This window comes from Leptodactylus fuscus, chromosome 10 (genome assembly GCF_031893055.1).
Source record: "Leptodactylus fuscus isolate aLepFus1 chromosome 10, aLepFus1.hap2, whole genome shotgun sequence".
In the NCBI taxonomy this organism is placed as follows: domain Eukaryota; kingdom Metazoa; phylum Chordata; class Amphibia; order Anura; family Leptodactylidae; genus Leptodactylus; species Leptodactylus fuscus.
The window spans coordinates 36,011,300-36,034,008 of record NC_134274.1 but is presented as its reverse complement, the minus strand read 5'-3'; the positions used below and the strand labels follow the sequence as shown (position 1 = coordinate 36,034,008).

General features: G+C 46.1%; 1 protein-coding gene across 2 annotated transcripts in view; it reads right to left on the bottom strand.

Moving 5' to 3' along the window:
- Positions 1 to 17,908, bottom strand: part of LOC142183052 (cytoplasmic polyadenylation element-binding protein 1-B-like) — a 28,413-nt gene extending 10,505 nt beyond the window's left edge. For both annotated transcript variants that reach the window (XM_075257953.1, XM_075257954.1), the window contains exons 1-5: positions 17,894 to 17,908; positions 13,665 to 13,842; positions 10,664 to 10,864; positions 883 to 1,100; positions 312 to 564 (exon numbers count right to left, since the gene is read on the bottom strand). In XM_075257953.1, the coding sequence (XP_075114054.1) occupies positions 312 to 564; positions 883 to 1,100; positions 10,664 to 10,864; positions 13,665 to 13,842; positions 17,894 to 17,908 (865 nt within the window). The remainder of the gene's footprint in view (positions 1 to 311; positions 565 to 882; positions 1,101 to 10,663; positions 10,865 to 13,664; positions 13,843 to 17,893) is intronic.
- Positions 17,909 to 22,709: the final 4,801 nt, after the last annotated feature.

The window sequence follows — 22,709 nt, the reverse complement described above, 5'->3', positions numbered from 1 at the left end:
CCCATCTGTTCCCCAGTTTCATGTTCCCCCATCTCTGCCCAGAGCGTCATGTCCCTCCATCTCTGCCCCCAGTGTCATGCCGTCCCCCCTTTCATCTGCTCCTTCATTATGTTCCACCTAAAACGAAAAAAACCTCTTATACTCACCTTCCAACGCACCCCCGCCGCCTGCTCAGTCTCTACTCATATAGATGTAGCCGCGATGTGACGTCATCACATCGCGGCCACACTGCAGAAGTCGCAGCGCAGCGTTTAAAGCAGGAGCTGGCTGTGACAGCTCCTGCTTTAATCGTTTGTGTGTTTAAATCTTACCTGCAGCCTGTCTGTGCAGACGTGCCTCCCTTTCAATGCTAAATGGGTCATCAGCAGATTCCAGCAAATCCCAAGAAGGCCACACAGAAGTACCAGGCCATCTTTTTGACATTTCCATAGGGGAGGCAGTGGATGCTTCTAGAGCAGCATGATCTGGATCAAGCCTTGAGCCAGTTCCGAGCTTTGGAGGATCCTGGGAAACACCACATCCCAATGGGAGAAAGGGTAGAGGTGGTGAAATACACAGACTAGACTGTAAAAATAAGGTGGGAGTGGGTAAGTGTCTAAGATGAGGTCTGGCAAGAAACACTAAAGTCATGTAGTGACTCTAGAAACTAGATATACTATAAAATGAAAGCAAATTTTAAAGTTAGACGTCTTGGTGGCCTTTTAGAAAGTGCCGCACTTAGGAAGTGACATCGGGTCCACAGACATGTCCAGAAATTCAATTCCTTTCTAAAAGAAAGCAGATATAACCTAACTAGGTGGTTCCACAGAACTTGCCAAATATACAGACTAAAGTTTGAACACCACAAACAATGGCATTTCAGCAAGGAAATCCTGAGCTTACAATCAATTCCGATAGGTGGTTTGATCCAGAGCTGAATCCACTAGTGTCAGAGTCAGAAGGGCTGCTAGAACGGGTGTCCAAAATAGAGCGACTGTCAAACCGAGAGTTGCGCAGCAGTGGGGAAGGGTACTTGTCCATCAAGTCTGAACCAATTGGGTCCAAAGGCAAGAAGCCCAGAGGTGGAGGTTTTCCAAGAGGGTTATTTAGTAGGTTGAAGACTGGGAAGAAATGGAAAAAAAAAGTTATGCAGCATTATCCAGACTGATGTTTTCCCCTAAAGACTATGAACACTTACAATTTCAAAGGTCATTAAATATTTTATTGAAGAAAATCTCCATAATCACGTTTTTTTGACTGTAGATTTTTTTTTTTACTCCATCTGTATATTACAGGAACTGCTATTTTGCCTGAGCTGCTCATCTGCACCATAAACATGTAGTGATATGCTTTACAATATAATCATGGCCATAGGGAACAATATAGTCTTGAGCAGGGGTAGGGAACGTACGGCTCTCCAGCTGTTGCAAAACTACAATTCCCAGCATGCATACTTGCTCTGCTGTTCTTGGAACTCCAATGGAAGTGAATGGAGCATGCTGGGAGTTGTAGTTTCACAGCAGCTGGAGAGCCAAAGGTTCCCTACCCCTGGTCTTGAGCCAACTCATGAGGTCTAAGGGTAGTCTTACACGACCATAGTTTAAGACCGCAAATGGTCCGCAATTGAGGGTTTTCAATTGTGGACACATTGTATTCAATGCGGCCTCTTACACCACCGGATATTTTACCAGATATTTGTGTGGTCTGCAAATTACAGAACATGTCCGTAATTCATGGCACTGCACGGACTCGCCCATAGAACTCTATGGGCGAGTGCGGCAGTTTATGGGCATCTGCGGAGTCTATGTTGAAGATCAGCAAATAGTGTTGCTGATCAGCAACTTGTGGACTGTAAAAGCATTACGGTCGTCTAAGACCAGCCTAAGACATTTGTAGACATGCTGTCCACAGGTCAATCAATTTATCTACAGAGGAAGGTGTTATCTTCTATTGTAATCCCATTTGTGATTAAGTGAAATTACTGCTGCAGAGACATCCCCCATAAATACTTACCAAGCCTTCCTGTGTCTGTGAACAGCTCATCCCCTCTTCCTATCTGCTAGTAGTGGGTGGAATAGGTTTGCTAGGGAGACCTGGAGAAGGCGGTTGCTATATGCGGTATGTTATATGTAAGACTGTGTAGGTATATGACTGTAGGTATATATATGACTGTGTAGGTATATATGTTAGACTGTGTAGGTATATATGTTATATGTAAGACTGTAGGTATAGGACTGTAGGTATATATATGACTGTGTAGATATATATGTAAGACTGTGTGGGTATATGACTGTAGGTATATATATGACTGTGTAGGTATATATGTTATATGTAAGACTGTGTAGGTATATGTATGACTGTGTAGGTATATGACTGTGTAGGTATATATGTTAGACTGTGTAGGTATATGTATGACTGTGTAGGTATATATATGACTGTGTAGGTATATAAATTAAATCAAATAGGCTTTATTGGCATGTCCGAGTAGATATTTAGCATTGCCAAAGCTAGTAAAGTGTGGGGGGGGGGGGTTGATTTGGGGTATAACAGTCCGTGCGGTCTCATCTTCCTCTTGTTTTTGGGGACAACTGAACACGTATTGGGCAGCGATCTCCACAGTGGCCTCTTCTTCTCCCAGTAGGATGTAGAGTTTCCTCTTCTCGTCTGCAGATGTGAAGTCTGGGATATGGGCAGAGTCTTTGGTAGTGGACGGCCCTCACAGCTGAGTATTTGGTGCAGTGTAGCAGGACGTGGGTCTCGACTTCTAGGGCCCCCTGGTCACAGTGCTGGCACAGTCTGTTCTCCCATGGCTTGTACGTCTGCCTGTGTATATGACTGTGTAGGTATATATGGTATATGTATGACTGTCTAGGTATATGTATGACTGTGTAGGTATATATATGACTGCATAGGTATATATGTATGTGTAGGTATATATGCTATATGTATGACTGTAGGTATATAAATCAAATCAAACAGGCTTTATTGGCACGTCCGAGTAGATATTTGGCATTGCCAAAGCTACTAAAGTGTGGGGGGGGGGGGTTGATTTGGGGTATAACAGTCCGTGGAGTTTCATCTTCCTCTTAGTTGGTGACCGCTATATGGGGAGGTGGGGTCGGTGGTTTGGGGTATAACAGTCCGTGGAGTCTCATCTTCCTCTTGTTTTTGGGGACAACTGAACACGTATGGGGCAGCGATCTCCACAGTGGCCTCTTCTTCTCCCAGTAGGATGTAGTTTCCTCTTCTCGTCTGCAGATATGAAGGCTGAGATGTGGGCAGAGTCTTTGGTAGTATGACTGTGTAGGTATATATATATATATATATATGGTATATGTATGACAGTGTAGTTATATATATGACTGTAGGTATATACAACAACAACAAAGATACAAATGAGCTTTATTAGCATTACCAAAGAATAAAACATTTGGTGTTGCCAAAGCAGAAAGAAAGTTGGGGGGGGGGGGTGGAGGGGGATGGGTACGGGGTTTGTGGGTTTGAGTGTCTTTAGGGTCCCCTCGTTCTTGTTTGGGGCATTTGGGTGTCATTGGGGATGGGGTAGACAGGTGATGGGGGGGGGAGGCGGCTTAGGGGGAGTTCAATAGTCCATGGGGGCTGGGGGGTTTGATAGTCCGTGCGTCTCATCTTCTTCTTGTTTGGTGACAACTGGACATGTATGGAGCAGCGATCTCTACAGTGGCCTCTTCTTTTCCCAGTAGGATATAGATTCCTCTTCTCGTCTGCAGATGTGAAGTCTGGGATGTGGGCAGAAAGTCTTTGGTAGTAGACAGCCCTCACAGCTGAGTATTTGGTGCAGTGTAGCAGGAATTGGGCCTTGTCTTCTAGGGCCCCCTGGTCACAGTGCTGGCACAGTCTGTTCTCCCGTGGCTTGTACGTCTGCCTGTGTCGCCCCGTCTCCATCTCCAGGTTGTGGGCGCTCAGTCTGTACCGGCTCAGGTTCTGTCTGTGTTTGGGGTGGGGTATTCTCTCCAGGTAGGTGGCCATGGTGTAGTCTCTTTGCAGTGACTGGTACACAGTGAGTTTCTTGGAGTTATTTATTGCACTTCTCCATTCCTCGATGTACCTCTCTCTGTTTCTCTCAATGACTCCTTTTATTTGAGCCTTGTTCAGGGCATGTTGGGGGTTTTGGCTTGGCAGATGGCTGGTGCTTGGTTGGGGGGTATCGGGTTTGCTCAGGGCTCTGTGGCTCAGCCAGGCTTTGTGGTGTTAAGAGCCAGGACTGCGCCCCTGTATGTGTGTCCAGAATGATAGCGCCCTCTTCTGTATGGTGAGCCAAACGGGGAGTCTGCCTAGCTCTGCCCGGCATCCCATGTTGGAGGTACTGCGGTGGACATGGAGGAGGTACTTGCAGAACTCCAGGTGGAAGGTCTCTGTTGGGCTGGAATCCCACTTTGACTGGTCTGGGTAGGTGGCTGGGCCCCAAACCTCACTGCCATAGAGAAGGATCGGAGCAATGACTATGTCAAATATCTTCCTCCAGACCCTGACCAGTGGTTTGAGGTGGTACAGCAGTCTTCTGATGGCGTAGAAGGTTCTGCAGGCTTTTCCTTTCAGGGTTTCTATTGCTGCTTTGAAGCTTCCTGATTGGCTGAGCTCCAGTCCCAGGTAGGTGTAGCTGTTGGTTTTCTCCAGTGTGGAGCCATTCAGTGTGAATTGTGGGGTGGGGGCTTTATTGTGGCCCTTCTTCTGAAATACCATGACTTTGGTCTTCTTCTGGTTGATGGGTAGAGCCCATGTGGTGCTGAATTTTTCCAGCACTGACAGGCTTTCTTGGAGGTCTTTCTCAGTGGGGGACAGGAGTAGGAGGTCGTCGGCGTATAGCAGGAACTTCACCTCCCGGTCGTTCAGGGCGAGGCCTGGGGTTGGTGAGGCCTCCAGAGCTGTAACCAGTTCATTGATATAGATGTTGAAGAGCGTTGGGCTCAGGCTACAGCCTTGTCTGACCCCTCGGGCCTGTTGGAAGTATGCTGTCCTTTTCCCATTCACCTTCACACTGCACTGGTTTCGGGTGTAGGAGCTCTTGATGACGTCGTACGTTCTTCCTCCTATTCCACTCTCTAGGAGTTGCAGGAGCATGCCTGGGTGCCATACTGAGTCAAATGCCTTCTTAAAGTCCACGAAGCAAGTGAATATCTTGCCTCTTCTTGAGTTGTGGCTATATGGTATATGTATGACTGTGTAGGTATATGACTGTAGGTATATATATGACTGTATAGGTATATATGTTATATGTATGACTGTAGGTATATATATGACTGTAGGTATATATGGTATATGTATGACTGTGTAGGTATATGACTGTAGGTATACATATGACTGTGTAGGTATATATGGTATATGTATAACTGTGTAGGTATATACACTCACCGGCCACTTTATTAGGTACACCATGCTAGTAACGGGTTGGACCCCCTTTTGCCTTCAGAACTGCCTCAATTCTTCGTGGCATAGATTCAACAAGGTGCTGGAAGCATTCCTCAGAGATTTTGGTCCATATTGACATGATGGCATCACACAGTTGCCGCAGATTTGTCGGCTGCACATCCATGATGCGAATCTCCCGTTCCACCACATCCCAAAGATGCTCTATTGGATTGAGATCTGGTGACTGTGGAGGCCATTGGAGTACAGTGAACTCATTGTCATGTTCAAGAAACCAGTCTGAGATGATTCCAGCTTTATGACATGGCATTGCATTATCCTGCTGAAAGTAGCCATCAGATGTTGGGTACATTGTGGTCATAAAGGGATGGACATGGTCAGCAACAATACTCAGGTAGGCTTTGGCGTTGCAACAATGCCCAATTGGTACCAAGGGGCCCAAAGAGTGCCAAGAAAATATTCCCCACACCATGACACCACCACCACCAGCCTGAACCGTTGATACAAGGCAGGATGGATCCATGCTTTCATGTTGTTGACGCCAAATTCTGACCCTACCATCCGAATGTCGCAGCAGAAATCGAGACTCATCAGACCAGGCAACGTTTTTCCAATCTTCAATTGTCCAATTTCGATGAGCTTGTGCAAATTGTAGCCTCAGTTTTCTGTTCTTAGCTGAAAGGAGTGGCACCCGGTGTGGTCTTCTGCTGCTGTAGCCCATCTGCCTCAAAGTTCGACGTACTGTGCATTCAGAGATGCTCTTCTGGCTACCTTGGTTGTAACGGGTGGCTATTTGAGTGACTGTTGCCTTTCTATCAGCTCGAACCAGTCTGGCCATTCTCCTCTGACCTCTGGCATCAACAACGCATTTCCGCCCACAGAACTGCCACTCACTGGATGTTTTTTCTTTTTCGGACCATTCTCTGTAAACCCTAGAGATGGTTGTGCGTGAAAATCCCAGTAGATCAGCAGTTTCTGAAATACTCAGACCAGCCCTTCTGGCACCAACAACCATGCCACGTTCAAAGGCACTCAAATCACCTTTCTTCCCCATACTGATGCTCGGTTTGAACTGCAGGAGATTGTCTTGACCATGTCTACATGCCTAAATGCACTGAGTTGCTGCCATGTGATTGGCTGATTAGAAATTAAGTGTTAACGAGCAGTTGGACAGGTGTACCTAATAAAGTGGCCGGTGAGTGTATGTTATATGTATGACTGTGTAGGTATATATGTGTGTGGTGGTTTTGGAAATTGCTTCATGTCACTTATACCTACAGAAACGCCATTGGTTTCCCTATAGGTATAATGGAAGCAGAAAGTCCGCAGTGGGAACCGCTACTGACTTTCTGTGAAAAACGCTGCAGGAAAAACTATGATGCGATGTCGCTGTGTTTTTTCCAGCAGCACTTTGTTTTGCTGTGGCCGCTACATGAGGCTTTATCCTTATAGTGTGATGCAAAGATGATAAGGATTAGGCCCAACAGCGAGACGCAGCTAAAAAAAACACTGTGGAAAAAAATAGCAGTGAATTAGTTTGGTTTTTTTCCACAGTATTTTTTTTTGGAGCTTTTGTTGCATTTTCCTGCACTTTCTCCCTCTATTAATCATATGTGGAAATGCTTGTGATTGCGCAGCTAGAATAAACCTGCCATGGTCACAGTGCACACATCTTAATTTGCAGCATCTTCCACATTTTTTTTTCCTGCAATGTGAGGATGCAGTAAATTGATTAAATTTCATTCTGTTTGCTGGTTCTGTAAAACACTTTTTTTTTTTTGCAGATTTTGCTGAGGTTTTCTGAGCCAAAGCCAGGAGTCGATTGAGCAGGAGGTATATTCCTATATATTTCCCATTTCTTTTGTAGCCACTCCTGGGTTTGTCTCAAAAAAAAAAAAAAAAAAAAAAAAAAAAAAAAAGCAGCAAAATCTGCAACAAAAAAAAAAAAAATCTGTTTTTCCGCAATGTGGAGTCTCAACGTAAAGCGAACCTTTAATGTCCTCAGAGATAGGTGGTATTGTATACCACTAGAAAGACGATACTGCTCCTATTAACCACTTCCTGACATCCACCCTACTAATACGGCAGATGTTGGGAAGTGGTTAATCGTACTGGAGATGCCGGGTGTCAAACTTTGGCGGCCGCCATAGCTGCCTCTATTCTGCCTGAGGTGGACGATCAAAAGATGACACCCCCTCCCCCTTCAGTATTAAAGGAGGAGAAATATGAAAGCAGAGTCAAATGTTTAGTTAAAGGGGTTTGTCTTGTTATGACACTTACACCTTATCCACAGAAAGGATAAGTGTGACCGCCAGGTTCTCCTAAGGCCATCTTGTGAATTGAGTGCCAATGTGCTTGCGTGACTGGTGCTCCACTCACTTCTATGGGGCCGTGTATTCACCTATCTGATGTTACAGCAGACCCAGAGTAGCAAGTGGAGAGAAGCTGATGATCACAGGATAGCAAAGTAGTCAGTGGGACAATAGATCCATGAACCTGAATTGTGCACAGCCATCATCTACTGTATTCTGTAAATAGGATACGTTTTGCTGTCAACTCCTTTAAACAGCGAAGTTAGGATTGCTTGGGCACAGTTCTAGTGTACCTGCAGTACATGAAGCCTTATGTAAGGCACCACAACATTCTTCTAAATCATGGACTGCCTTAACAGGTTATAGGGGCGTATTATCCTTATAGTGTGATGCAAAGATGATAAGGATTAGGCCCAACAGCAAGACGCAGCTAAAAAAAACACTGTCGAAAAAAATTGCGGTGAATTAGTTTGGATAATCATGCCAAATGATTATCCAATTAGCGCCATACTAACCCGTTTCAAAGGCTGCTAAGATTTCACTGCACTCCATTTTCCTGGAGTATACCAACATGCAGGAAGTCCTCCAAGATACCCATCCACTCACTGTCTAGAGTAGTAATCCCTCCAGCCATTTGCACTTTATATTTCTTTGTTTTCATACTTCCCAGAGACATTAAAATTAGCAACAACTGCAGTTTGGGTAGCTATGGTCCTACAAACAAGCTGCAGTCATTTGTACAGCCAGATTGCAGACTGATGAGTTTGTGATGATGGCTCACATGTTTCTTCTATAGACATATGCTGGCAGAATTCTCATTGCACTTAAGATATTTTTTGTATTGTTATTTTGCAGATTTTATAGACGCCATTTTTCCTTTGACCATTTTCACACTAGTTTCGCTTTCTTTATTTTTTTTTTTTTATTGGGGAAGGGGGACAGTCGCTCCCCATGCAGTCCAGTTCTGCGGCTTGGATATCTGATTTTGCGGGAAGTCCTTGCTGGCTGTGACCTCCTGTGTCACACCTGTTGATTCATGGACTATGGAGACAATGGAACTGCAAGAGTGCGCTTTTATTTTTCTACATCTCTCCTGACAAGTTTTTTAGCCTGGATAACTCCTTTAAGCATGAGTACCTTTAAGCAATGCTAGCACACTGTACTGCATTGTTTCTTCATGCATACATTTACATTCAGGACACTAAAAGCAGGCAATGGTCTTCACACATAGTAGTGGCATACTGTGGACTGTTACAGTAACACTTTAATAGGACTGATTTGACAATGGCTGACTCCAAGTCAATACTAGAAAAACAGCTAACTCAATCATGTGCGGTTACAGGTGGCAAGGGCGCAGTTTGCAGGACAAGTTTACTACACAAATCAGAATAGAAGAAATGCTCAACTTAAAGCAGGATATAGGGCAACTTGATGACTACTAGGGGTCCCAGCAGTTAGGCCCTTCCCCTGAGTCACAAGAACTGGGGTGTTCTTCCCTAGTTTGAATGAAACTTCAGGTCACAAGTACAGATACCTCATTTTAATGGAAATTGCTGGAGATCCATTCCCATTGAAAATGAAGGGACTGAGTGTTCACATCTGTGACGATAATGTTCTTTGATTTCTCCAGTGCGTTCAACACCATTCAGCCAGGGCTACTGAGGGAGAAGCTGAACCTTGGTGGTGTGAACTATCACCTGTCCAACTGGATCCTATACTACCTGACTAACCGCCCTCAGGATGTGAGAGCCTGGGACTGTGTGTCTGACACTGTGATCTGTAGTACGGGGGCACCACAAGGTACAGTTCTTGCCCCATTTCTCTTCACACTGTACACTGCTGACTTTAGGCACAACTCCTCCAGCTGTTACTTACAGAAGTACTCCGATGACTCTGCTATAGTAGGCCTTATCACTGACGGTAACGATAGGGGATACAGAGACTTAAACTGGGACTTTGTTGAATGGTGCCAGCGGAACCAGCTCAGGATTAATGCTGGGAAGACCAAGGAGATGGCGGTGGACTTTAGTAAACGGAGAGGTGCTCCGACCCCGTTGGAGATCCAAGGGACATGCATTGAGATAGTCAGCACCTATAAGTATCTGGGTGTGCTCCTCAATAATAAACTAGACTGAGCTGATCACCTGGGGGCGCTGCACCTAAAAGGTCACAGCAGACTCTACCTGCTCAGAGGCTGAGGGCCTTCGGAGTCCAGGGGCCACTTCTTGGGGCCTTTTTCAACTCTTGCTTCAGCCATCTTTTTCGGTGTGGCCTGCTGGGGGAGCAGTATATCAACCAGGGACAGAAATAGACTTGACAGGCTGATCAGAAGGGCCAGCTCTGTCCTGGGGAGCCCCCTGGACCCAGTGCATGTGGTGGGTGACAGATGGATACTGTCCGTGGTGACCTTCATGCAGGAGAACAAATCCCACCCCATGTATGGGACCTTGATGGGACTTGGCAGCACTGTAAGTGACCGTCTGCTTCACCCCAAGTGTGAGAAGGAGCTATCGCAAGTCCTTCCTTCCAACCGCGATCAGGCTGTATAATCTACATCAGACCAAGCAAAGACACTCCGCACAGAAAACTAATGATTATGGTTATGAAGTCTTCCTTCTTTTCTCTTCTGTTCCTTAGCTGCTATGGACTCCTAGTATATCTTCTCTTCTCAGCTTATGTGTGTCCTGTAATATATTACTGTGTATTATCCTGTATCTGTATTACTGTGCTGCTGTAACATGCTGAAATTTCCCCACTGTGGGACTAATAAAGGATTATCTTATCTTATCTTTGACCTCCTGCCCCATTCAAACTAAGGTGGAGCACTTAAGTTCCAGTAATAGGTATAGATAAAGGTTATTCTGGTAAAATGACACCGTCTAATTCAGTGAGCTATTCACATGATAGAGTAATGGCATCTCTGATTTAGATTGAAACTTATTGGCAATATATAAAAATTGTCTCACCTGAATGAGCAGCTGATGGTGTGTTGGACTGTCCAGAAACCTCTGAGTCCTGAGTGCTCCACAGTCTGTCCCAACCTGTGAGGCCAAGGGATTGCAGTCCAAGGCACAAGTCGTTTGTGTCAGGAAGGCCACAAGGAGACTGATCGTGTGATGTGGGGAAGAGCATCCTGCTTGCTGTAGCTCCCTCTGTATCTGTAAAGTCTGCTTAGGAATAGGAATTAAAGACCATTTATCTGAGGTTATGCTAAATACAAGGAGCTCTCCACCAGCAGCAGGTAGCACCTACTGCTATGCCCCTAAGCCATTGCATTATCACACCCCTCCTCTTTCTACCTCCCTAGCTGTGCTTAGAATTCAAGGAAAGCCATTTTACACACCAATTAAGTCAGGATAGATCTGTTGGATCTCCTCAGCATAGCGTAGGGATACTAGTTTGGCAGAGTGAGAGACTATAGACCAGGATCAGGGGATAATCATACTCATTAGGGAGAGTGTGCACCTACCTGCCCTCTAGGGCAGCCCACTTAACATCATGCATGACTCGTTTAATGAGTCACTCATTCCACACTCATACCAAACTAGTATCCCTACGCTATGCTGAGGAGATCCAACAGATCAAAACAGCGCTGTCCATAGCTGGGAATCTGTTCTTTTTGGAATAGAAATACTAGTTTGGCAATAATCCCCGCATTACAATATTAGGCTTATTAAACGAGTCATGCATGATGTTAGGTGGGCTGCCCCTAGAGGGCAGCAAACAGAGGCACAGTTCTCCTAATTACATCCTGGAGAATAGATTTGCATATTATTCCCATAATCCCCAGCGGAGCAGAAATGGCTTGTAAGTCTCCGTACGCTTGCGTAGGTGCACACTCTCCCTAATGAGTATGATTATCCCCTGATAAAGTAGGGTATGATACAATTGTACATAAGGATACATTTATATACTGGATAAGCTTTATCCAGTATATAAATGTATCCTTATTAGAGATGAGCGAACACTAAAATGTCTGAGGTTCGAAATCCGATTCGAACAGCCGCACACTGTTCGACTGTTTGAACGGATTTCGAACCCCATTATAGTCTATGGGGGGAAATGCTCGTTTCAGGGGTAGGCAAAATTCGATAAAATTATACTTACCAAGTCCACGAGTGACGGTCGGGCTGGATTCTTCTCGAAGTCTTCTCCCGCCGCAGCGCCCCGCGTCTTCTTCCGGCTGGAATTCACTCTGCCTAGGCATTGGGGCCTAGGCAGAGCCGACTGCGCATGCCTAGGCAGAGTGAATTCCAGCTGGAAGACGCCGCGGGGACGCTGCGCGGAGAAGACTTCTAAAGATAAGAGAAGAACCAGCGTTGATTGGCAGAATGTATAGCATTCTGCCAATCAACGCTGGTTCTGCATCGAACCTTAAACTTCGAACAGCTAGTAGTGTTCGATCGAGTACGAGTATTTCGAATACCGTAGTATTCGATCGAACACCAACTCGATCGAACACTACTCGCTCATCTCTAATCCTTATTTATACAAGCTCTGGAGTTTTACCTTAGTGAGAAGCAGCACATTTTCAGCACCCCCTACACTCTGCAGACCCACTTTAACAGTATAACCATACAGAAACCTGAAGCAAAGCAAGCAGCTCTACTTGGCACAAGAAAGGAAAGCCTTATAGTCAAGATTGATAGCAATTAAAGGGGTTGTCCCAAAACAAGGATCCTATCTATACTGCTAGTTTATGTAGATATAAGACTTTTCCTAAATAAATTGCTTTATCAAAACTGCTTTGTTTGGCCGCTATCTTAATTTATTTACTTCATTGTTGACACTGGCCCTTGGGATTATCTGCTCATTTGTCAAGTGACATAGCTGCCTGTTCTCAGGGGGGAGGGAGGGGCTGACAAGCAACGGGAGCTCCTCATATAGGGGAGGTGAGAGCTCCGGGATTACTGTGCTATCTATCTTCAGCTTTTCCACTTATCAGCCGGTTTAATTGAATTTGGCTGATAAGGGCTGAGATAAGGAGTCTGTTACCTCTGTATGTAATGCAAGCTGACTCAATTCCAGTTCTGCTACATCAGTTTCCACATCAGCGTTATACTGTGGATAGCAGAGCAAGTGAAACCCCGCCCAACAATGTGCAAGAAATCCAGGAAGTGAAGAGAGTACAGAGTCTTCAAGCTGCAGAACAAGAGTTATGGGAATACCCCTTTAATTAAATGGGTTATCTAAACCCAAACATTGATGACCTTGTCCTTAGATGTCATCAATATCAGAACAGTGGGAAGGGGGGGCCAGTGTCTAGAGACAGCAGTAAATTGCTCTGTAAACTGTAGTGACCATGCTGAGGTACTGCCTATTCATGTGTATATTTTAAGCCTACATTTATCAGTTCTGTAGTCACTTCTAGTTTGACACTGATTAACTCTGCAACATCATTAAAGGGGTGACCAGGTTCCAAAAATGGAAGTCAGCACCAGAACTTTCACATTTCTGCTCCTTTTGCCATAATCACAATTTCTTGAGTCAAGTTTCATTAATTGAACACCCCTATATTTATGCAAGTTCCATGAAAGGCTGAAGGTTTCTTTTTCTTAAGGAGCATAAAGAAATAAGATAATTGAGTGCTTTGGCTTCCAATTGGGGACCCCCCGCATGGAACCTATATGCATTAAAAGGTGATTACCTGGGAAACCTGTGGACCCCATAGACTATAATGGGGTCCATGTGGTTTCCACATGCAACATCTGGACAGAAAAGTCCTGCAAGCAGCCTTTTTCTTTCTGTATGTTTCATGTAGAAACAGAACGCACATAACTTCCCATTCGAGGGGTCCCTAAACGGACTCTCTGAACAGAAACCCAAATGCATGTGTGAACTGGGCTTGACACCAGTTAATAGATGGGTTCAGGGACACCCACCTAATAATGATACATCCTAAAAATTAGCCATCAACATCTGTTGACAAGTTATTCAAGTTTAGCACAAAGTTTTCAAAAAGTGTACCTTGAAGATGGTCACATTTACCCTTGGCATTGGGAGTAGTGCAGACCCCAGTGAAGTCCAGAGAATTATCCAGCATGGCGTTTATGCTGCAGAATATGTCAGCACTGCTGCATGTAGAGAGCGATGGGGTGTCAGTAGGGCATCCCCAGCAATCCTTATTTCTCCCTAGATCATCCTTCTGTGTTGAAAGAAAAATACAAGTCAGTAATTTTAGTTTTGCATAAACTTCTAATTTCAAAAGGGAGACATTGCTGGCACTCTGGGCACCCCTTATACTAATCAGACTGAACTAGGTCACACACGTTCCCAGGTTAAAAAAAAAAAGCACACTAAGGTTATATTGTGACAGTGTCCATCTGGCAGAGAACTATCAAGAGTTATCAGATGAAAGTGATGCAAGCCCAGCTTTAGTTTGGGGGGGCACCTCTGAAACCCAACAAACCCCATTATAGTCAATGGGATTGGTTTGTCAGTCATTGTTTCAGTCCAATGGACTACCCCCATTTTTTTGGTCCTCTGGCCAGACTAAATGACTTCCCAACACACTAAGGGAGCGTTCACACTACCGTCGGTGTCCGACATGTAGTGTCCGCTCCTAGTGTCCGCTCAAAATCTGTCACGGACACTAGGAGCGGACACTAGATGTGTCCGTGACACCTGTCATTCACTTGAATGGGCATCGGGTGCGTTCTTTTGCACTCCGTGCCCGTCCTTCCCTGTCCGCAAGAGAAGATGTCCGACTTCTCAAGCAGACAGAGGAACCCTGCATGCCGGGTTTTTCTGTCCGCTTGAGAAGTCGGACATCTTCTCTTGCGGACAGGAAAGGACGGGCACGGAGTGCAAAAGAACGCACCCAATGCCCATTCAAGTGAATGACAGGTGTCACGAACACATCTAGTGTCCGCTCCTAGTGTCCGTGACAGATTTTGAGCGGACACTAGGAGCGGACACTACATGTCGGACACCGACGGTAGTGTGAACGCCCCCTTACAAGTTATAGATTGTCCTGTAAAAATAAAACTCACCAAATCACTACAAAATAAATAAAATAGGGCTTTTGGAAGCCTTGGAGTGAAAGCTAAAACTGTAAGAGCTATAGCAGGATGGGGGTTTTCTGGGCTCAGACTTCAGAGGACTTATCCATAGGTTAGGTCTTCCAAATGTGTTCTGCAGGGGCCCAACAGATCAGCCGTTGCTGCAGCAGCCTCTGGGTGGCAGAAGCTGACAGTGGACAGGCAGCACAGCTATTCAATCAGTAGGAGAGGTGATGTAGTTTCCTGGTAGAATCACTGTGCAGTGGATAAGGGCTGTAGAGCTGCTCCATTACTTGACAAGGAGCTGCACTGCCTGTCTACAAGTGGCTTCCAGCACCAAAAAGCTGCTACAACAGCTGATCAGTGCAGGGTCTGGATGGTCAGAACCACACCAGATCACATGCTAAAGACTTATCCTGTCCATAGGATGTCAACTTGAAGAAATAGCCAGTTTGGAGCAGGGAAAAAACTCCACACACATTTCAATATATCAGAAAGCCAGATGTGGTTGATAAGACAACACACCTATGTTCTGCTAGCACCATCAGGACAGAACCAATAACCTCATGTTTTGGGCTGCACAAGATATATTACAAGTGAGGCAGGCTGTAGAGACTCCCTAGTACGGCATAACGTTCCAAAATACCATGGCAATACAACTTCAGACTGGAATCAAAGAGCATGAGTGGGTAGGTATGGCTGTCACCGATCTGGGACCCATGCAGGGTTCATATGTAGTCTAAGCAGTGCCGGATTTACCAATAGGCTAACTAGGCTTCAGCCTAGGGCCTCAAGATCAAGAGGGGCCTACATTCAAATTGTTCGTAAAAATAAAATTACACTAGTGATGGTTTGGCCTACCAACTCCATAGCCCTGCTGTGCAATAACAGAAACCCCCACACTGCAGAGTTATAGTTAGTCATGGGGTATACAGTCATCAGCTAGACAGTCATGTCAGGAGTAGCATCATGCTCTTAGGATTAAGCCAACTCTAGAATATAAAAATAAAAAAGCAGATGGCTAAAATGACCATAAGTGATCACTGGCCAAGAATAGCCCAATAGCACTGTGTTAAAGTTAGAGAAGTTTTACTGCCTGGAGCAGAATATAGCTGAAGAAATTCTCGAGCTGGATTGACTCCTCTACAGCTGGACAATACTGAAAGAGGCTCTATCACTAGGAAAAGTCATTTTTAACTAATCACACCTTTGCATAGGCTTTAGAAAGTGTATTTCACACCTACCTTTTGTATGTAGATTGCCTCAGTGGTGTCTGAATAAGTCCGTTTATATTAATATGCTAATTGGACTGGTGCACGATAGATGGTGCACACCTCTCCTATTGTTTTCTATGGGAGGCTGCTGCTGCTGATGACGACTCAGCTTCCTGTTTGCCTCACACACATAGAAGATAATGGGAGAGAGGAGGCTGCTGGGAACTTCCTGTGCTGGCTGGAGGCTCATTAGCATATGAATAAAAACAGACTTCAGAAACCACTGAAGCAATTTACATACTAAAGGTAGGTGTGGAATAGACTTTCTAAAGCCTATGCAAGTATGTGTTTAGTTAAAAATGACTTTTCCCAGTGATGGAGCCCCTTTAATGGAGACTTTCAATATCAAATGCAAAAATGCTCCCAATGGAAAAACATGGAATCCATTTTGTGCCATGCTACAGGCCCACTACTCAATTACCCTCTTTGTCAGCAAGTTTATTGAGACCAAGATACAAAAAAAGAATGAATGACTGTTTTCTTACTGCATATGAAGAAACAATTTCGGGAGGTGCCAAACCTAGCCTCCTATTGAGACCAAGCTTCATATTTGGGGACTATACATGTGTTTCTGTTGACAGTAGCCAGGACAGGGATAGCCCCGCCCAGCAGTAGCCAGTGCAGAGATAGCCCAGCCCTGCAGTAGCCAGTAAAGGGATAGCCTCACCCAGCAGTAGCCAATGCAGAGATAGCGCCCCCCCCCCAGCAGTAGCCAGTACAGGGATAGCCCCGCCCAGCAGTAGCCAGGTCAGGGATAGCCCCGCCCAGCAGTAGCCAGGTCAGGGATAGCCCCGCCCAACAGTAGCCTGTACAGAGATTGCCCCGCCCAGCAGTAGCCTGTACAGGGATAGCCCCGCCCAGCAGTAGCCTGTACAGGGATAGGCCCGCCCAGCAGTAGCCAGGTCAGGGATAGCCCCGCCCAGCAGTAGCCAGGTCAGGGATAGCCCCGCCCAACAGTAGCCTGTACAGAGATTGCCCCGCCCAGCAGTAGCCTGTACAGGGATAGCCCCGCCCAACAGTAGCCTGTACAGAGATAGCCCCGCCCAGCAGTAGCCTGTACAGGGATAGCCCCGCCCAGCAGTAGCCTGTACAGGGATAGCCCCGCCCAGCAGTAGCCTGTACAGGGATAGCCCCGCCCAGCAGTAGCCTGTACAGAGATAGCCCCGCCCAGCAGTAGCCTGTACAGGGATAGCCCCGCCCAGCAGTAGCCTGTACAGAGATAGCCCCGCCCAGCAGTAGCCTGTACAGGGATAGCCCCGCCCAGCAGTAGCCTGTACAGAGATTGCCCCGCCCAGCAGTAGCCAGGACAGGGATAGCCCCGCCCAGCAGCAGAGGACAGGGATAGCCCCGCCCAGCAGTAGCCAGGACAGGGATAGCCAAGCAGTAATATCTGGTTACAAAAACTAGTCAAGTATGCCGGAGTGTGAATACAGTGCACACGTATCCGGTACCTTGCTTTATCGCCCACTCAGTGACAATGTAGTTTCCTATACCACCACTAGAGGACGCCTGCACTACTACACGTGCTGGAGGCGCAAACAGCTCGCTCAGACTTCCGCGGCCGCCTGCAGTCTCCGCACCCGCCTCCTGCTACTTTCCCGCCAACTTCAGTCATGGGCGTGTCCGGAAGAACCCCAGACCAGACGGGGTAGCAGTGCAAAATTAGGAAGGATAAAACTTGTCCACCCACGTGCACCCAGCCCCAGCTATGCCCAGCGTACTACCACACCATGTTACTGAGGTTGTATGCTGCTACTACTACATACTACACGATGCTGGTCTGCACTGCTGAGCTTCCAATAAGACTTAGTGTATAAAGCAGCAGCATCTTACAAAAAAAAAAAACAAGTTTGTTATGTGACTAACCCGAAAGCGCGTGCGCTGGGCCAGAGCCCGGAGAGAACACTGAGCAGCCCCTTACCAGTGGAAAAGCCATTGCACCGCTATGAGCTCCCCGAGGGTGGAGAGCAGTGTCTCTAGTCTTTCTTCAGTAATACCGGTGCAGCTTGTTATTGCACGCTATACGGTTTCGTTTTGCACCGACTGGTGTCCGGTAACAGGAGCCTCCTATAGCCCGAGCGCTGCACTAATCCCCTGCACCTGTCCACCAGTGCGCTAGGGCCTGCGCCTGCACTCATGTGGGAGGAGCTAGCGATGAAGCGCGCAGCTATGGGCTGGCATGTCGCTGCAGTGTCTGAGCACCCTGCGATCGTGATGTGTATTGTGTCGCCTCCCAATCTATTTCTTAGGCTATGACATCATATTCATTATCATTTATGCCAAGGGCACTGCCACCTGGTCCCTGCTAGTTACCTCCCAACATCCATTGTACTGTTATGGCACATGTCACAAAGGGGTTAACTATATTGGTACATAAGGCCAAATCACATGTGTGTACTGTAACTATTCAGCGCATGCAAATGTGAATAGTATGTACTACAAAGGTCTCACAAACCCTTAGGGCTAGTTCACACGGAGCAAGAGGGGGCAAATTTTGGCGAAGAATTCACCTCAAAATCCACCCCCTCACAATAGAGGTCTATGTAGACCGCTAGCATTCTTTTTTCCTCTAGTGGGTTTTTTTCCACTAGCGGAAAAAATAAGCGATATGACCTGAGGCGGATTCAGCCTCAGGAAATCAATACAAGTCAATAGGAGAAGTTTTTGGCAAAAACGCAGTTTTTTCAAGGTCCATTCACTGTGCTGGAGTAAAAACAAATAGAGATGAGCGAGTCCTGTTCGGATCAGCCGATCCGAACAGCACGCTCGCATAGAAATGAATGGACGTAGCCGGCACATGGGGGGTTAAGCAGCCGGAAGCGGAAGTACCAGGTGCATCCATTCATTTCTATGGAGCGTGCTGTTCGGATCGGCTGATCCGAACAGTACTCGCTCATCTCTAGATATGACCTTTATTCAGGTGGATTCAGCCTCAGGAAATCAATACAAGTCAACAAACAAACAAAACAAACTTACTTCAGTGCCTGAGTGGTAATCAGAAGAACCACTCAGGCAGCCAGGTATTTGGGGGGAATAAGATGATGTTATCTGTGTCTTTGTCCTCTGGGGACAGATCTGTTTCTGGCAAGGCCCTAGTTAATTCTGGGTCTGCAGCAAACTTTATTCAATTTTCGGTTGTGGCATCTTTGGGCATTGAGCTTTTGCCACTTGACACTCCTATTTCTGTTACAAGAGCGGATTTTACTCCACTGGCCAGGGGTAAAGTCCGTTTTAAACCCCCCTTGATCTCTTTGCAAGTGGGATCGACACACACTGAAGTCATAAACCTTTTTGTTATGGAGCATCTGTCTTCTGATATAATTTTGGGGCTCCCCTGGTTGAACCTCCATAACCCTATTTTTGATTGGGGTAAAAGGGAGTTGGTAAAGTAGAGAGGTCAGTGCTCATCCCACTGTATTGCATTCCTTAGATTGTGGCAGTGAGGAGAAGGTCTCAGCGACTAAAAGTTGGGAACGCCCCTCCAGTCTTAAAACCCAGCAGTATCAAAAACACCAGTTGAATAAACATTTGCCTGGTCCTCAAGTGTCTTTTGTTCAAGCAGATGTAAAATACAAGGCAGAGAAAATTCTGAATCCCTCTAGAACTGGTTTATCTAGTGAGGGTCCGGTGGCCCCTCATCAAAGGGGGGGTAATGTAACAACTCTGCCTGTTCGGGTCACTGCGCCACCCTCTGCTCGCATGTGGCGGTGCAGGAGGCGGGTGCAGTTTGGTTCTTTGCTTAACCACTTCAGTACCGGGCCAATTTGTGGTCCAGGACCAGACACATTTTAGGTTTATTATGTATGTGCGGTTTTGAGGTCTGTAAAATTTTTCTCGTATGTCTTAGTCAACTAATTTTTGCGTCTTTTTTCGGGGACACATAGGGCTTTATTTTTATGTTATTTTTATTTTCAAATGTGTTTTAATTTTTTTTATATCCAGGAAAATATAAACAAAATAGGAGGGAAATTGTGTCTGGTTTTCAATTTATAATTTTTTTTTTATTTAATAACACAAAGTGTCACTGAAAAACTTTATAATATAGTTTTTCCTCTCCGTTACGGTAATTTTTATTTTGTATGGTGTCGTCGGGGGTGGGGCTATAACCTTTAATAACGGCGTTTTATTAGCGTATTATTTATTATTATTTTATTTACATTTTTTTAAAACTTTTTTATTATATTTTTATTTTATTTTTTTCCCAGATTGTGTCCCCATAAGGTGATAAGAGACCTTTGGGGACATCTGATCACTTTTTTTTTTTGTACTTGAGGCTGATTTCTCCTATAACTGAGGCTGCTACATTTAATCTCAGTTACAGGAGAAATCCAACCTCTTGCACACTGCTACATGGTATACAGAGCTGATCTGAGTCCTGTAGGACCCAGAAGCTCTGGCAGGACACTGCTCCCGGCAGATCACATGTCTGCCGGGTCAGAGGGCAGCTGATTTATGGCTGCCTCCATAGCTGTGTATACAGCGCTCATTGAGCGCTGTATACACAGCGATCGAGATAGCAGAGCAGGTAATAAACCTTCCCTGTTATCTCTCTGGGAGCTCCGGCTGAAGTTACAGCCGGCTCCTAGTGAAAGCAGCTGAACGATCTTGTGCAGCTGCTGTGTTCTGGCTTGGACGTACAGGTACGTCCTGGCAGAACTAGACAACCACTATCCGGACGTATATAGTCTATGGGCGGTCCGGAAGTGGTTAAAGTTTTTGGTCGCACTGTGTGAACACGGCTCTAGTTCTGTGATTGAATTTCCACCACACCCGTTTTCTGCCCTTGTTTGCCTCTGTTCATGAAGTGGTTAATTCGTGTGTACCTATTAACTTCAGGGGGGGTTCTTCCTCCCTATTTAGTCTTGGCTCTCATTCACACCAGTGCTTGCTATTGCCTTGTGCGTACTTGCTTTTTGCTGTCACTATTTTTGCTTGCATTCTAATCCTTAACCTCTGGCTTTCTCTACTGACTATTCTTTGGACTCCGATTTGGCACTGCATCGCTCATCTGTTAACTGACCCTTGGCTAGCTGGCCTCCCTTTGTTGTTGTCCGTCTTGTCTGTGTTTTGTGTATCACATATACAGGAAGGGACCGTCTTCGTGGTTGCCGCCTATTACGTAGGATAGGGCCTGGCAATAGGAAGGGACAGTTGGGGGCTTCAGCTTAGGGCTCACTGTCTCTTGTGCCCCGCCCCAGGGTTTTCAACAGCTACTGGGGAATTGCTGTCCTAGCAATTCCCTAACAAGAAGCCATTTGTGTAAAAGCAACACCCACAGTAAGAGATTTGCTGCCCAAAGTATAACATAATACTGTCAACTACCTTGAGGTAGAAGATTGTTCTTCAGCTGGGTTCTTGGGTGATTCCTCTTGACCAACGAGAGAAATGAAATTATCAACTACACTTATGGACTGCTGTTAAACTGGTTTATGGAGAGCTTGAGGATCTGAGCAGAGAGAAGAGTTTTGAGAACGCTTGGCAGCCTCTTCTTTTTAATTCCTCCATGATCATCCTTGGCATATTTGAAGCTTGTATCATGTTCTTCTCCCTGTACTCATTTTCTGCCGTCTGGACAGAATGTGACAAATACTTTGAAAAGATGTCCGTGTCTGATTTAATTGAACAGTTATCCGTGATAATAACATCGTGTGATTATGTGAATCTCAGTTTGGATATGAATAAAAATCCTGACACTGCCTGCACGCTGTCTATGATGCTACTAGCCCTGGTGAGTGAATTACAGAATTGATCCCTCTGCCCTCCACATCACCCCTGACCTCCCTACCAGCTGAACTGTATCACTATAGGGTTGTACATCCCGGGGAGGCAGCCGTCCCAGTGCAGAGTGTCAATAGCTTAAACTGCATCCAAATCTCTGACTACTGTTGGCCCTGGACTCTAACCTGCATTTTAGCCCACCAAACTGTTTATTTGAGCACACTTGTGACCTGAGAGGACCCCCAGACCTGCATTGCCCCAGAGCCTCTGAAGAAACCTGAGGCCTACCTCGGCATTTGTTGCCATCGGGCCTACCACCCTGGGACCCACACTAACTACCGGCCAGCAGCTCTCCTGCATTAGCAACTGAACTCTGCTTCAGCCCTGGAGACTTCACAGCAGGCCCTGCAGCTTAAGAAACACACTCTCTGAAGCTGCCTCAGTTGCTCCTCCTGGCACCACCAACGCTACTCTGCCACCAATTGCCAAGGGGGGAGTGTAGAGCCCCTACACAAACACCAGGGGGGCTCCTCACCCTCCTTGTGCCGATCTTTTGATTGTTCCTGGCTATTTGTGGCTCCTTGGATAACACCTCCTGGCAGTGTACCAAATGGGAGTGCTGAGCTCTTACACCAACATCAGGAGGGGCACTGGACCAAAACATCACCCCTGCAATACTGTGATTACCTCACCCTATTACTCAAAACCCTACAACCCCCACAGAGACACCTCTACAGAAGAACTCACTGTTGCTGTAGGTTGCAGTGGGGTGAAGGGAGTGTCAAGTCCCTACTCCACCATCACAGGGGGCTCCTCACCTTCTCCCACATGCTGCATGGTGTGTGTTCTGCTGTGTGCCTCCTCTGCCCCACCAAAGTCACCTGTCAGCTCAGAGCCTGCTATCTCCCCTGCACCTTGGAATCCGTTTTTTGTTTTCCTGGATAAGTCCCCCTGGCGAGATTCACCTGACCTGCAGCTGTTTGACCAGCTTATGTAAGACCCGGTAAAATCGTGAGTGT